Consider the following 16,777-nt stretch of genomic DNA (forward strand, 5'->3'; position numbering starts at 1 on the left):
CTACATATATTTTATGCACTCACGACATACTATTTTCTTAATTTTTTTGATATTTCTAGGCTATGCCATTCATCGTTTTTTCAATTTGTCACAAATCTCTAAAAAATTTTCCAGTATATTTATTGAAAAAAATCCATGTGTAAGTGTATTTGCACAGTGTAGGCCCATGTTGTTCAAGGGTCAACTGTGTGTGTGTGCGTGAGTGTGTTTGTATCTAGTATATTTTTGTAGATGTGTATATACTTTTATATTAGATGTATGTATACTTTTATAGTAGTGTACTTTATAGTGGATGTACATATACACATATCCATTGTATACTCTCTCTATATGTTTTTTACTTTATTTTAAATGCTCACCTTCCAAGAGCCTCTTTTATATTTTGTTATAATTGGATAAAAGGAATAAACATTTGGGGTGTTTAAATTGGACTACACTCGTTTTGTTTTTCCCTTTTCCTCCTCTTTTCAATAAGTTACACCTTTTTACTTAACCTTCACCCCATCCTTCTGCACACAACCACCACTTGGAAATTCCTTTGGCTTGATGGCTGTGTTCCCTGTTTTCATTTTGAGCTAACCTTAAGGGTTGCCAGCAGATGGCAAACCTAGTTTTACATGTCAAGTAAACAGAAAATCCTCACAGGTGTTTGTCATGCAGCTGCAAAAAATTGTATGGATGGTAGCAGTAGCACTGAAATTCCCCATAAGAATTGGATTCTTTCTTCCCTGAACTTCCCTAAACAAATGTTCATGTATAAAATATAGCTCCACAATTAATCTCTAAAGAGGAATCAGATACCATCCCCTTAAGTAAACTTTTCTTCTGTGGCTGTCAGGTAAATACCATCTTTGGACTTAATGAATATACGTGTTTGTTAATGTTCTGGTCCATGCGGGAGAGTACTGTATGAATGGCACATGTGACTAGGCTCATCTCTATTCTGTTGAGTGATATGTCTCCGCCTCTGCTTTCCTGTTTGTAGCCTAAACCCACCAAGGGACGAATGCGCATCCACTGCCTAGAGAATGTGGACAAGGCCCTTCAGTTCCTGAAGGAGCAGAGAGTCCATCTTGAGAACATGGGGTCCCATGACATCGTGGATGGAAACCACCGGCTGACCCTTGGCCTCATCTGGACCATCATCCTGCGCTTCCAGGTAAGGGTCTCTGCCCAGTGATGCTTAGAAATTAGGCCGACCTCTCAGGTATGAGCATCCTTGTAGAGCTGGCCTCCCCACCTCAGAGGGACCAGGAAGACCAGATTGAAAGCATGTCTCAGAGTCAGGTGTGTCATATCCACCCCTCAGAATTGAATGCTGCCCCATAGGCATGTGGAAGCTACTACATCCTCCTGCCATTTTACTAGCCCCTGATGGTCTCAGTGGCCCAGGGACTTCTAGGCTGCATCCCAGCCCACCATTTTGCTGGCACCTGCTTTAAATGTCTGGTCTCTGCTGCTTGGCTTTCAGGAGCAAAAGTATAAGAATGTGGCTGATGCTAGGTTATTAGCACTAGACTGCCTCAGCTTCACTCACCTGTGATATGTGTTACACAGTATTTTTAGGAGAAGCCATTGAGGGTTATGGCATGTGTGTGGGCTCCATTTTCACCTTCTCATTCTCTTTGGATGTGAGGAAGAGGCTTGCAGGAGGAAAACACAAAACTCTTAAGTTTCTTTGAATTGATGACGATTTTATGAGTTTTGTTATACTTGAGGGGGAAGGCTCTGAGTATAGAAGTATTTTAAGCCAGAAAATAATTTCAAGGTCATTTTGTTCACTTCTCTTACTTTATGAAGAAATCAGGGACCCAGAGAATTTGAAACCTTGCCCTTGATGACACAGCCAGCCAGGGCTACAGTGGATGCCTCTGACCCCTTAAGAGAGAGCACTCAGCCTTTCGGTATTGTGCAGCACCACTGGCCTGATTACTGGCTCTTTCTCCAGGCACATGCTTCGTGCTCATGCATTCCAATTAAAATTGGAAAGGCAGGAACAATTTTGTACCATAGTGTCAGGTTTCTCTGCAAACAAATATTTTAACAGTCCTGTCTCCTCAGTCACTATATTCTTTTGCCATTCCTTCCTGTTCTGCCCTTTAATAAAGATCTGCTTGATTTTTCGGGGTAAACAAAAACCTCACACAAAAAGGAAAAATGGAAAATTCAAAATTATAACTGGCTTTGTTTTCTTATTGAAACTCGGAAATCAGCCTGTGACCAATTCCTCTTCCTTCTCACTTGCCCTAGGATTGGGCTTCAGGTAGTGTTGTGAATATATACGTGGGAGAAAGGGGTAAGGGACTAGAACGAGTTACAGGAAGAAACAGCTTCCTACCTGGCTAGTTCCCAAGCTGGCTGATCATCTGATGCCATTGGGAAGGGCCCTTAATAATTCAGATTCCCAGGGCCCAGCCCCAGTAATTCTGATTAAGTAGGTCTGAGTAGAGAACCACTCTTGAGGATGGTACAGCCTCATTAAGGGAGTTAATTACAGCAATCAAGGACATTTTTTTTCCCCAAACAGATCTCTTATATTTCTGTCATTTAGTTCCTGAATGATATGAAAATGGAGTAGCCATTGAATCCACTAATTACTTCCCTTGTGTGTTATGCCAGCAGAGGTGAAATTATTAGCAGGATACTCCTCAAGCTTCAGCCCAGTTTTATGCAGTAAAATGTTGTACTTCTGTTACCTTTGGCCTGCATTAATCAGGGTGCGGAAGGGCGTCCTGACTGTGGGCTGTCTTGACAGCGGGTGAGCGCCCAGGTCAGGGAGCTGGCACACACAGCCCTTTTCAGGATTCTCAGTGTGAATTGCATTGAGTCATTGACTAATTCACTTCCTGCCAGCTCGCTGTTCATATACTTCAACTTATAAATGCTGATGTGTATTTTCTTCCTTTCTGTTGAGGGCATAGGCTGCTAATGTTACTGTATGGCCTGAAGTGTTGGTGTCTGGCATGACTCAGCTTTCTCCAGCAGCTTTATTAAATCATTACCTATTCTACGAAAATAATATGATTATGAATCAGCCAAGGCCCAGCTCCTCAGTGAAGCTTTCCTGTGTATCTGCAAGGATCTCTCCTTCCCCCTAGCTCCTAAATATGTGGTTTTACAAGTTCCGTGTGTGTGTGTGTGTGTGTGTGTGTGTGTGTGTGTGTGTGTGCGCGCGCGCGCGCATGCGCACGTGTTCTCTCACTGCTGCCAGGATATGGCCTGCCCTGTATGTGCATAGAGGTGTCCATTATATACTGATGAAGACACAGATTTTATGATGCTACCCCTTTAAAAGAGAGTAAAAGGGCTGGGTGTGGTGGCACATGCCTGTAATCCTAGCACTTTGGGAGACCAAGGCATCTGAATCACTTCAGGTCAGGAGTTCAAAACCAACCTGGCCAACATGACAAAACCCTGTCTGTACTAAAAACACAAAAATTAGCCAGGCATGCTGGCGCACACCTGTAATCCCAGTTACTTGGGAAGCTGAGGCAGGAGAATTGCTTGAACTTGGGAGGCAGAAGTTGCAGTGAGCCGAGATTGCACCACTGCACTCTAGCCTGGGCTACAGAGATTCTGTCTCAAATTAAGAAAAAAAAAAAAAAATTAAAGTTGGTAAGAAACTGGAGTGGAAGTCTCTAAGCTTACCTAGTTTAAATAGGGAGCTGTCTTCATTTCAGCAGGGTAGGCTTTGTTTCTATATGGGCAAATCTGGAAACAGATACCCTTCTTCACCCAGAAGCATAAGAAAGCCAATGGTTTACTTTGTAAAGTTGCAGCCTGACCTTCCTGGTGAGCGTATCTCTCGTCCCTTGAGTGAGGGTTGTTCTTCCACATTCCCTTTCTGCACTTGAGCTAATGATCCTAATATTAGAGACTGGGGTTTATGTAAGCGCAGGTTTCACCTTCTTACCACAATTAAAATTAGAATTTTTTTTTTTAATGTAGTTGTCTCAATTCGCAGGCGCTTTTCGTAGTTGAAAGTTTCTGACTTTTTAATCTTGTATTTATATATTTTGTCTTCATTCTCTCTTTCAAAAAAATTCTGGGATGTGTTTGTAGATTGAATGGAGTGAAGGGTTGTGGGGAGTGTGGCAGAGCAGAGAGGCTTAAAATCACTACGGCTGGAGGTGATGGATGGACTCCTGGCCAGCACTTCCACTCCTGATTCCATTCCACATTTTATATACAAGAGGACACTTTCATATAATAGACAAAAGTATACTTGGAGCATTTGTCTAAAATCACATAGTTGGCAGTTGGCACCTACTCTAAGAACTAACATTCACGGACCCTTATTATGAGCTTAGTACTTCATTATATCATTTAAGTGCGTAACAGTGCTATGAGATTAGCCACTGTCATTATTTCCCTTTCTCAGATGGCGAAGCTGGTGAACTTGCCCAAGGGCACATGGTAGGTGATAGGGCCTGGGTTCACATCCAGGCAGTCTGACTTTGGTGCCAGCTGACCAGGCTTTGTGTATAATGTTGCATATATGCTGCCTCTGAGCAGCTTGTGAATGCACACCACGGAAGCACAGTGTTTAAGCACACACTTGCTCTGATAGTTTGGAAATGGTGCACATAGTGCCCTCATCAATGAAAGTTGTCAATCGTATGAAAAATGTTTACTTATGAAAAACCAAACTCAGCCTTTTTTGAGGGTTATGAGATTCCATATGCACCATATGAACCGCTGTGCTTCGAACTGGAAAGATGGGCTGTCTCAGGGGTAGAAATGACTTCTCATAGGTGCTGGGAAATCCCTTCAGTCTTCTGTCTGTGTGAAGTAGAAAACCTAGTTCTGGTTCTGTTTCTGAAGTGAGCCCTGGACTTCAGGAAGCAGTTTTCATTGATAGGGTAGATTGTCTTCAGGGTGAGGCTTTGAGCTACAGTTTATTCTTTATGTATATGCAGACCTGTTCTTCAGTGTTTCTGTGAGGCAGCCGACCCATCTATTTGTCTAATATTTCTTTGTAAATCTTAGATCCAGGATATCAGTGTGGAAACTGAAGACAACAAAGAGAAGAAATCTGCCAAGGATGCATTGCTGTTGTGGTGCCAGATGAAGACAGCTGGGTGAGTGTGAACGCAGAGGGTATTGAGGCTGCTTCTTCCAGGACTGAGTTCCACTGCAGTCATCACTTAGAAGGTGTTGACAGGTATCTTTTCCACTGCTTCCATTGAGAAGTCTTGTTAACTTGTAAGCACTTGATACGATGACTTTTCAGTTAGCTCTCAGAATGGAAGGAGTTCTGATTTATATTTTAGACGTGTCATGTCTTCATAATCAGTTTCCTTCTCTTTATTAAGAAATCTCCAGAGAACATTATATTTTGAATTTTGAAACCCTGGAAGCATGTTTAGGAATCATACCCATGATATTTTAAGAATACAGTTCTCAGTTTTCTTCACCCTTTAATTTCGGTTTTGGGGAGCTTTCTTTGCACAGTAAACATTAGCATAATCTTTTATCTGTCAGTTTTTGTTTCTTTTGTTTTTTTCATTGAAATTTCAGTGAAGCTGTTTTTAGAAAACTGCATCTTTTTTCTCGCTTACTAATGTTAGGACTCAACTGATACTAAGCCTTCGAGTTCTTAGCAAATTGGTTTAAGGTAATAGGTGCTTACTGAGACCTAATTTTAGGTTAATTAGATTTACTGTTAGAACTACTTTAGGTATAGATGTAATTCTAATGAACATGAAAATCAGAACTCCATCCATTCTGAGAGCTAGCTGAAAAGTCATCATGTCTGTAAAGAGCTCTGGCCTAATAAAAGGGTCAAGTCAGGTATGAACCTTTAATCAGCCACTAACATAAAGTTATTAATAGTCAGTATGGCATAGAATAGCTGATTCATTATGGGTAAGTTTCAAACATAAATTTTTCATGGAGGTACTACTTTTTACAAACTTCATCCAATTAAGTGGCATATGGAAGAAATAAAGCTGAGTGTCACATAAACAGATAGTGCCACCTCTTCTTATTCCAAAGTAACGTGTGACAAGGGACTGCAGGTCCTGGTGTCTTTGTAGGTGGAGTATAAAGCCATTAGAAGTAGAGTCCTCAGAGGTGTCTAGGTTGTGGTCACTTTTTCCTAAGTAAGAGTAGTATTTTAAATCTAGGACACAGTTCACATCTTTTGTGAGATTGAATTACCAAGCAAGAAAAGCCACACGGATACATGTTTTATTTTTATTTTATGGCAAGTTAGAGTTGGCAGGATATTTGTTCTGACTTGATTGTTCGTATTGATATTCACTGCTTTAGGTTTTGCAATGCTTACAGACTTTTTATTAACATAGCATTTGGCAAAAGTATAAACCTTCTTGTGGTAATTGTGTTGCTTTTCCCTTGTGCTTTGTCCTTGGCAGGTACCCCAATGTCAACATTCACAATTTCACCACTAGCTGGAGGGACGGCATGGCCTTCAATGCACTGATACACAAACACCGGTAAGTCCATACATATCATGCTAGCAATTGTGGGGTAAAATGTTGCTGTCCTTCCATAGCAGGTTTGGGTGACTTTGAATTCCCATCCATTGCCTTAGCTGTTGCACCATGATGGAAATTCCTACCTTCCATGTGAAGAAAATGTGGGAGACTATGTAAATTCTTCCAAACAAAATAAACAAAACAGGTTCACCCTTAATCTTTTTTTTTCTTAGTAAACTTTGAAGTGTTTATTCAAAAATCAGGTTCCATTGTTTGATGATTCCGTAATAGTGTATTTTTAAAGTTTTACTCCACTAAGTGGTGATTTTAACCTTTTTGGACTAACAATCATGTTTCAATGGTCATATTTTTTTTCAAGCCATGATTTTTGTTGTGTTCCACTGTTGTTCTGCACAGGCCTGACCTGATAGATTTTGACAAACTAAAGAAATCCAACGCACACTACAACCTGCAGAATGCATTTAATCTGGCAGAGCAGCACCTTGGCCTCACTAAACTGTTGGATCCCGAAGGTAGGGACTCGGGGTAACAGGTGGGATTGTTAGCATCTGTAGCATCCAGGTGTTAATGTAAAATCTGTTTTGTCTCAGTATGTTTCATTTGTACAACATGCTTTGGGAATTATCAAAGGAAGAGCTTAATTTTGGTTATGGGAGTTTTTTTGAGGATTTGTGGAAAGGATGACACTCAAAAAGGCCTTGAAAGATGAATACGATTTAAACAGAGTCTGAAGGGACCATGTGTGGGCAGGAGGGACTAGCATGAGCAAAGGTGCGGAACCAGGAAAGAGGAAGGCGTGCTTGAAGGACTAATAATTTGTTGGGAATGGTGTTTAGGATAATAGTAGGGAATACCACTATTCCCTGCTATTAGTGGATGAGCAACAGGCAGTGAGTTATTGAAGGTTCTTAGCAGCTGTGCTCAAAGTAGAAAAGTAGAAAACCTGGCATAGGCTCTCAGTGAACGCTTGTTGACTGACATTTATCTGAAGGTGGCAAGCAAATTGGATGGGGTTGGTTGAAGACTGAAGGCAGGGGGCCTTATTACTAGGCTGTGCTTTGCTTATGAGCAAGTAAGAGTTTAAACGAGGAAGGTGCATTTGGGAAAGGGGAGTGTCAGGGTGGAAGGAGCAGCAGTCATAGTCCTTTCTTACAGCTGACTGCTTGGAGGCTGACCACATCCCATGTTCTGCATGGAACTAATCCTTCTTTACTCTCTGGGTCCCTGTGTAGCTTGGAGCTGACTTGTGTGGAGCAGTCCCCAGGTTGTAGCTCCCTTGCTTAACGAAATTCTAATTCTGGGTTCATTTCATTGTGAGCTCTCTTAGGAACTTTTTCTAATTTTGAGAAGCCTTTAAAATATCAGGATTTGTTTGTAGTGCTAGAGATTTATAGATCCTCTCGGCTGTGAACAAATATTAGAGAGGAAAAAATCGTGTGTATGTGAGTGAAAGTTTAAAGTTCTTATCAATATAGAACAGGAAGTTTACCTCCCCAAGGGTAGATCAAGGTCATGAGGCTGCCATGCAGGCTTCTTGCGATTTTCCAATGCTTCAGATTTACTGATATGTTGGCTACAGGAAGCTGAGAGAAAGTTATCTTTGTGCTAACCCATTAAATGATTTCTCAATATAAACAGAAAACTAAAATTCCTTGGGTTTTGATAAATCTTTGTGCTTAACCCCTACCTTACTATGGGAAGGAATTTTTCCTTAGCCGTACTTCTTTGTGCTTTAATAAAGAACCTTTTTTTCCTATCACAGTGACAACATTTTTTAATAACTTGCTCATTAGTTAATCTTTCTAATCACTGCCCAGTCTGAAAAGGGGGATTGATGTTTCCCAGATCACAAGACAAGGAGCTAAAAAAGGCAGCTGATTTCACTTTTGTCCTGTGAGTTTGATCTTGATTATTAGTTGTCGAGTGCCCCAAAAGGCATCAGGTAAAATATACTTGTAGACAACTTAAATAAAAAGTTTTGTTTGCTCACTTCTTTGAGTTACGTTGACATTTTGTGTTGATTAAATTGGATGCCTACACTGGCATTTTTTTCTGGCTGCCCTCCAATTCACTTTCCCTTTGTGCACACTTTGATGGGTTGAGCAGACGCAGGAGCCCTGGGGTAGGGAACAGTAGCTATGATTCTGGCCCTTACCACCACTGGCTGCCTTAGTGACCCTGGGCAGGGAGTGTGCCAGCCTTGTGTCCTAATGTTCTGTTTAAGAGAAACAGTCTTGCTCCATGCAAGGCTGTCAGGGGTGGCAATAGGAATGGAGGCGTGTCTATGAGTGTGTATTGACAAAGAGTCTGATAATATTTGTTAAGAGCTGTCCTGTGTGTTCTCTTCGCAACCTAGCCCAAGTTGAGTGCTTTTCTCAATATTGCCAAACTTCAAAGACTTGCCATTTTAAGTTGTTTGTTCCTTCTCTCAATACCTATTTATTGACCACCTACTTTGTGCAGGACAACACAGTGGGAAGGTGGGAGGTAGAGTGGCATAGGGGCTTCCCAGCACAGGCTTCTACCCTTGGGGACTGAGTTTTGTAAGGCAAACAAAACATGCATTAAAAAATCATAACCTGCCAAAAAGTGGACTGTGTGTCCATACAAAGCCCTAAGGGAATAGAGGAGGGAGACCATCATTTCAGCTGTAGGGATCATAAATGGTTGTGTTGGGTGGTAATTTTTGAAATGGACCTTGAAGGATAGCAAGAAAGTTGTGGGGTCACGAAAGTTATTTCAGACAAAGCAAAGTCGTGAGTAAAGGAAGGCATATTGAAATCTATGTGGTGTGTATAGGGAATCATGAATGGTCAAGTTTAATTCAGAGATATAGTGCTAGATGCAGTGGCTTGCACCTGTGATTTCAGCTACTTAGGAGGCTGAGGTGGGAGGGTTGCTTGAGCCCTAGAGTTTGAGGCTGCATTAAGCTATAATCATGTCACTGCATTCTGGCTTGGGTGACAGTGTGACCCTGTTTCAAAAATTTTTTTTAAATAAGGGATACAGAGCCTGAGAGGTAATAGGCTATAGAATTTAGAAGTGTCTCAAATGATGCTTGACACTTGAAAGAAGCCTGGTGAATATTTGAGAAATTGATGGAAAAAAGATAAGGAAGGTTATAGCCAGATTCTAGGGGACTGAAACGCCTATATTTTATTCTTCAGACTGAGTAATTTTGAGCTAAGAGCAACTGTATTCACAGCTGCGCTTCTGGAAGATCAATCTGGGTGCACTATGTGAAGGAAGTTGAGTACTAGGGAAAGCTAGTGGAGGGAGCCATTATTTCAGGTCTGGTTATGTGACAGGATATGGGTGTGAACCATGAATGACAATAAGGATTCCATAAATAAGGGTCATCCCAACTCAGACTCTGAGTTGCTGAATACTGGTAACAAGGAGATAAAGATATCCAAAGACTGAGTGACAGGGGGATGGTGCTGGTCCTGTAGGTAGAAATGAGGACTCAAGAAGAGCAAACTCAGTGTGGTGGTGAGGCAAGAAGAAGAACATGTGTGCCTGTAGAAGGCATTTCATGAATATTCACATAATAAAGGAATCAGTGAGATGGTTTCATCTTGTTATTTACAAGGTTATTATCCTTGTAAATAATGCACTGACGGCAGAACGCTTAAGTACAAACATGAAGACACTGCACTGTTCGTATTGACCAGCAGTTTGTTCCTGCTGCCTGGGCGGGGCACAGTAGCATGCAGCACACTGAACAGAGTCTTCTCTGGGTTGCAGACATCAGCGTGGACCACCCTGATGAGAAGTCCATAATCACTTACGTGGTGACTTATTACCATTACTTCTCTAAGATGAAGGCTTTGGCTGTTGAAGGAAAACGAATTGGAAAGGTGAGCTCATGCTATTTTTGTGAGTTGTGAGACATAATTAGGGTTTATTGAGCCCTCATTCTCCCATCCACTCATAAAGTTTGCCAATAGCAATTTGTAGTGGACTTTCCAGATGGTAGGGAAGTTGGCAGAAGCCTCTTCATCCTGAAGGGTAGGTAACAAGGTGGGAGAGATGACCACCATATTTAGGAAAGGATCTGAGGGCTATCTCAAACCCAGAAACGTTCTTCTCCTCAACCTTTCCAGGAAATTGGGTATTGGAAATCTGATTGAGTTAGCTAATGTCTTGGGTGTGACATCCTGCTTACCACAGTTGAAAAGTCCCCAGTATCATGCTTTCTGCTTTTTGTTTGGCTGATGTTCACCTACCATGTTTTCAAAACACCTCAGACCAGATGACTTTGTCGTCTCAATGCAGTGGAGTCGATAATGGGCATTTATGGGAAAGGACCAAGCTACATAGAGCCCTTTTTGTTTTTCTAGGGATTTCAGATGTTGGGCTACAGAAATCATTCAGAATCTCATTGCTTGGGGGTTGGGAAGTTGTAGAACCAATTACAGTTAAGCTGTCATTGCTCACAAATAATAGTCTGCGTGCCTCTTAGCAAATGGTTCCTTGAGTTAAAATGCTTGTGCCCAAGTACAGCCGAACTGTTTCAGAGCTGGCAGAACTGTTTCAGAGGCTGCAGATCTTTTTCAAAGCCAATTGTTTTGTGTCCTTGGGCTCGTGGAGGATTGCAATTATATTTAACTCATGGGGTAACATGATCTTTTCAATTTCTCTATCCCTTGTTTACAGGTCCTTGACAATGCTATTGAAACAGAAAAAATGATTGAAAAGTATGAATCACTTGCCTCTGACCTTCTGGAATGGATTGAACAAACCATCATCATTCTGAACAATCGCAAATTTGCCAATTCACTGGTTGGGGTTCAACAGCAACTTCAGGCTTTCAACACTTATCGCACTGTGGAGAAACCACCCAAGTAAGATGCAAATTGTAGTGTGTGACCATTAATATGGAAAGACACATCACTATAGCCAACAGACCCCTGTGTTCTGACTTCTGTAATCTCATCTCTTAACTGAATGCCTCTCACCAGTGGCATGTCCTACTCCTTTTCATCTGATTCTGTGTTGCTGAGATTTATGACAGATCATGCCCTCTCTGAGCCCTTCCCAGTAGAAATGTGCCACTGATCTACAGGATATATGAGAATTCTAAGAAAATGGTACAAGTCTCCATCCCCTTATCCAATACCATTGTGCCTAGTATGTTTCAGGATTCATAATTTTTGGATTTTAGAAAAACAGCGTAGCTCATATGTTGTATATTACAAGACCCCAGATGGGACTAAGGTAGTAATCCATAAGCCCAATAATTATCTATAGCAGGGTGTGTAAATATTCACATTATATTAGATAAAGAAAGACAATAAATAATTTCATAACAATTCAGATCAAGTTTTGCAACCCCCCAAAAAAGTTTGATTTTTCGTATTTTTTTTAGGTTCATAATTGTTAAATAAGGAATGTAGACCTTATCTATTGCTTACCATAGTTCCAAAGTCATTTTTTCTTTTCTGAAAACTCAGTTGCGTATACCTTGGTAAGGTCTCTAAAACCCACTGAAAATTACATTAGGTAGACATTTGAAATAATCCATGTTGAATGCATTCAACTGCACTGAATAAATGAATGAATGAAATCCATTGTCCAGGATTTAGGGTTTAAACCTTGATTGAAGTGAATACGAAAGAGTATTGCATGCCCTTGACACCGTCATAAATATAAGTTTAGCAACAACAAATAACCACAAAAAAATTCCAGTTTGGTACATTTCAAGGTTTGTAATCGCCAATAAGTGGCCTACTGCTGTTTCTTTGACATGTATTTCACATAAGTCAGACCACAGTTAAATGGTTTTTTAAATGCATGACTGTGTGAATCTTTTTTTTTCTCCAGTAACAAATGAATGTTTTCCCCTGTGTTTAGATTTACTGAGAAGGGGAACTTGGAAGTGCTGCTCTTCACCATTCAGAGCAAGATGAGGGCCAACAACCAGAAGGTGTACATGCCCCGGGAGGGAAAGCTCATCTCTGACATCAACAAGGTAAAGTGGATCCATACTTAACATGGGCCCTGACCTCCTGGAGGCTTCAGGTCCTATCACTAGGTCTCAACTGCTAAGAGGACAAGAGAATGGAAGGGGCTGTCTCCATCTGCCGAATTAACAGTTGGCAGCTGGCGCTCAGGTGTGACAAAGGATCAAGCAAGCAGTGGTGCTGGGGTAGGCTGCTGGAGGATTCCGGGGAGCAATGTTAGATTTTATCAAACCAGCTTTGGTGCAGGCCAGTCACCGTGTTACTCAGATACATATTACTTCTACCCCTCATCTGAGGCAATAGTTTCAAACATCTTTAAATTACAGAAAGGAGAAATTGAAGCCTTATTTAATGTGTTTGGAATCTGAGAGGTTGTGGGGTTTCGGATATTGGCTTCTTCCATTAGAGAAGCTGTCAAACAGTTTTCAACATCGTGCCTATTATGCCTGCGGTTATAGAAATTCGCAGCAGGCATTATTTCCAACTAGAAAGAAATTTGAGAAATCTAGAACTCTGGTCACTTGTACACACCTGCATTCCTTTTTTTTGCTCATTAAAAATAATTTTTTTTAAAAAATGGTGCCAAGGTCTCACTGTATGGCCCAGGCTAGTCTTGAACTGCTGGCTTCAAACAGTCCTCCCACCTCTGCTTTCAAAGTGCTGGAATTACAGGCGTGAGCCTCTGCACCTGGCCCCACTTAGATTCCTTTGAGTGGAATGTTTGGATCTTATTTTTTTTATGTGAAGAAAGATATTTCACAGGAATGAATTTAATGTGGACAATAGGTCAGGATTTTGAAAGAAATATTCAGATGTGTAAATTTTTAAAATGTGGCTCAGGGTGGAATGAATGAGATTCGTATGATTTCTTAGAAAAGTCATTTATCTTTTTCATATGATCAAAGCTGTTTAAGATAATTTATTTCCTCTTAAAGTAAAAGATTTATAATTGACTTATATTGCTTTATATCTACAGTTTTGTTTTCCAAATACAACACAGAATTTTTAGATTTAGATGACAGAAGAGTGTTTCCTTGAGGATACAGTGAGAGAAAAATCCCTTTTTTTCCCCTCAAAGCTTGAGAGCCAGTGAAGGTGGGAATGGGATTTCCCATTCAAGTTCTCAGGTCTTTTTGAGCAATACTAGCTGTTGGCTATAGTCATGGAAGTTTCCTTGAACACTGCAGGAAACTGTTTGTGTTTATGTGTGTGTATTTTCATTTTTGTAGGCCTGGGAAAGACTGGAAAAAGCGGAACATGAAAGAGAACTGGCTTTGCGGAATGAGCTCATAAGACAGGAGAAACTGGAACAGCTCGCCCGCAGATTCGATCGCAAGGCAGCTATGAGGGAGACTTGGCTGAGCGAAAACCAGCGTCTGGTGTCTCAGGTTCTGCTCTAGACATTGTTAAGAAGACGGTTCCTGGGGTAATCTAGAAACACAGACCATCCCCAGGGGCAGAGGGCCAGAGAACAGCTGCTTGTCGACATCCAGCATTCTGGAGGAGCTGTCAGGTCATCTCGGCCACTTCCCATGAAGAGGATGTTTATAATTTCTGATACACATTTCTATTTATGTAACTTCTCATAGATTTGGAAGCAGCTCAAGCAGAGTTTGTTTAGAGCCATTGAGTGTGTATGAACTATTCACATTTATAATAAGTTTTAACAGTTTCTCTCTTTTCTTTAATCTTTGACCTTCGAGGCATTTAGACTGGTTGTGAAATAAACAAAAGTGGGTTGCTTTTCCACTTGGCTTGACGTAAGCTGTTACCTGCTCTAGCTTTTCAATAAGGTACTAGATAAGAGCTGGGCTCCTCTGCAAAATGAGCAGTTACTAGTTTGCTTTGAGGAGGGCATCTAAGCTCAAGGCAGAGACCAGTGAGGTAGGGAGACTCAGGAGTCTGAGTTGGCTTTAAGACCACCAGGGATTAATGTGTGCTCAGGATTTTACATTTGTTCTGTTTTTTTTCTTTTTGGGGGGGAGTGGGGAGTACTGGGGGCATGGGACAGGATTATTATTATTATTATTATTATTATTATTTGAGACGGAGTTTTATGCTTGTCGCCCAGGCTGGAGTGCAATGGTGTGATACCGGCTCACTGCAACTTCTACTTCCCAGGTTCAAGTGATTCTCCTGCCTCATCCTACCAAGTAGCAGGGATTACAGGCATGTGCCACCATGCCTGGCTAATTTTTGTATTTTTAGTAGAGACAGAGTTTCACCATGTTGGCCAGGCTAGTCTCGAACTCCTGACCTCAGGTGATCCACCTGCCTCAGCCTCCCAAAGTGCTGGGATTATAGGTGTGAGCCAACTGGCCTGGAAGGATTTTTTATTTTCTTTGTTTTAATTCCATTTCTCTGTAGGACAACTTTGGATTTGACCTTCCCGCAGTTGAGGCCGCCACCAAAAAGCACGAGGCCATTGAGACAGACATTGCCGCATACGAGGAGCGTGTGCAGGCTGTGGTAGCCGTGGCCAGGGAGCTTGAGGCTGAGAATTACCACGACATCAAGCGCATCACAGCAAGGAAGGACAATGTCATCCGGCTCTGGGAATATCTACTGGAACTGCTCAGGGCCCGGAGACAGCGGCTCGAGATGAACCTGGGGCTGCAGAAGATATTCCAGGAAATGCTCTACATTATGGACTGGATGGACGAAATGAAGGTAAAACCTGACCGAAAGGAAGGAGGCCAGAGCTGATCTAACTAGGGCTCTCTTTTCTAGGACTTACTCACTAAACCCCTACATACAGCTGCATGCCTTGTCTAACTGCCCACCTGTAAAGCTAGAGAGTAGCCACATCACCCATGGGAAAATTGCTAGGTCAGTAGTTAAATGAGACGTGAAGGGTGAAAAAGTTGTAAAGACTAGCTGAGTAGCTAGAGCTCTGTTTCTGTGAGTAAGACCTATCTTAGATATATTCCAATGTAGGGAATCAATCACATTGTGGTTTTCTTTATTTTTAATTCTTCAGGGTTAAACTAACTTACCATTTCATCGATCTGTGAGTGAGTGATACTACTTTGGGGAGAAGGGATCCCAGAGAGGTGGTGTTGGGAGGAGGGAGAGTAGTAGGTGCTGTGGACAGAGGATAGGCCAGGAACCAGGCAGCCAGAGTTCTGATTGTGAGTGTCTGAGTTGCCTAATCTCTTTAAGCCCTTTTTCTTAATCTTTAAATGGAGATTGTACTTCCTATCTACCTTAACCAGTTATTGCGAGGATGGAATGCAGTAATATGTGCACGATCATAGGATGGGCTGGTTGGCAGCAGCTGCTCATGCCATTTATTGACCACTCTCAGCGTAGAGTTCCATCCGTTTCCCCTTCCCAGGAAGAGACCTGCTGTTATGCCATGGCCCTGTACCTGTTCATGTCCTCTGATGCAGGCCATGGATTGCTCAGCCATGTCAAGCAGTTCTCCAGCTGGTAGGCCTGTAGCCTTGTAGATAGAAGAGAATAGGTCAGTTTTCAACAGTCCCATGAAGATTCCTTTGTCTCAGCACGCTGTGTTCCCAAGTTTGACCTTATGCAAGAGATTTCCTTCCCAAGATGTAAGCTGTCATCTGTTGCCTACCTCTTGGACTATTTCTGGCGGAGGGGCAAGGCCACCTGATATCATCAGTTTTCCCTCCTATCGTTCCAGATTTACAGTGTTCTTAGGTTTGGCCTCTCTTGACCTCTTGAAATGGAAATGTTGGTAAAATGTAGCAGAGAGGGACTTTCATTTTATAAATCATGATGAATGTTGTAATTCAGGTTGGCTCAAAGACTTCCTCAGAAGTAAGAGTGAAGCAGAAATTCCATCTGGCGAGGATGTAGAATAAGGCCCCCAAATTTGGCTGATTAATGGAAGAAACAAGAAAGTATCAGTGAGTTCAAACTTAAACCCTAGAGTTGCTTGGGGTCTACTAAGCAAGACAGCCGCCTGACCATGCTTTCCTTATTAGGTTAAAAATATGGCTTGTAAGCTTTTCAAGTAGATTCTTCTCCCATGGATTGTGTAAGTACAGTAGAGGCATACCAATAAGCTCTTAACGGAGGAAAAGCATTCACTTATAGGCTCAGCAACTTCTGAAAGATTTCTTTCAACTTTGAAGTGACCAGGTCTATCACCTTTATTTTATTTTATATTTTGAGTAGTTGTTACAGTGTTTCTTTTCTTGAAGCTTCAGTTTATATTTTGAAATCTTTCCTATAGCCCTCTCCTTCCCCTGCCACATTTTTCTTCTGTTTTGCACTCTTTAGTGTAGATTTGGCTTGCTTATTCTAAGGTTGGTGATCCTTAGTTTGTGATAGCTCTCCTGACTCAGGCTTTCAGGTTTGATTTGTTTTGTTCTTGTTTAT

The 16,777-nt window shown here is 41.5% G+C and overlaps 1 protein-coding gene across 5 annotated transcripts in view; it reads left to right on the forward strand.

The window, feature by feature from the left end:
- SPTBN1 (spectrin beta, non-erythrocytic 1) overlaps positions 1-16,777 on the forward strand; it is a 215,255-nt gene that overhangs the window by 156,536 nt on the left and 41,942 nt on the right. For all 5 annotated transcript variants that reach the window (XM_017542341.2, XM_037743396.1, XM_017542342.2 and 2 more), the window contains 9 exons: positions 986-1,159; positions 4,990-5,081; positions 6,378-6,458; positions 6,858-6,973; positions 10,209-10,321; positions 11,121-11,308; positions 12,318-12,435; positions 13,657-13,815; positions 14,795-15,097. In XM_017542341.2, the coding sequence (XP_017397830.1) occupies positions 986-1,159; positions 4,990-5,081; positions 6,378-6,458; positions 6,858-6,973; positions 10,209-10,321; positions 11,121-11,308; positions 12,318-12,435; positions 13,657-13,815; positions 14,795-15,097 (1,344 nt within the window). The remainder of the gene's footprint in view (positions 1-985; positions 1,160-4,989; positions 5,082-6,377; positions 6,459-6,857; positions 6,974-10,208; positions 10,322-11,120; positions 11,309-12,317; positions 12,436-13,656; positions 13,816-14,794; positions 15,098-16,777) is intronic.

The sequence above is a fragment of the Cebus imitator genome, unplaced genomic scaffold, assembly GCF_001604975.1.
Source record: "Cebus imitator isolate Cc_AM_T3 unplaced genomic scaffold, Cebus_imitator-1.0 Scaffold143, whole genome shotgun sequence".
Classification (NCBI taxonomy): domain Eukaryota; kingdom Metazoa; phylum Chordata; class Mammalia; order Primates; family Cebidae; genus Cebus; species Cebus imitator.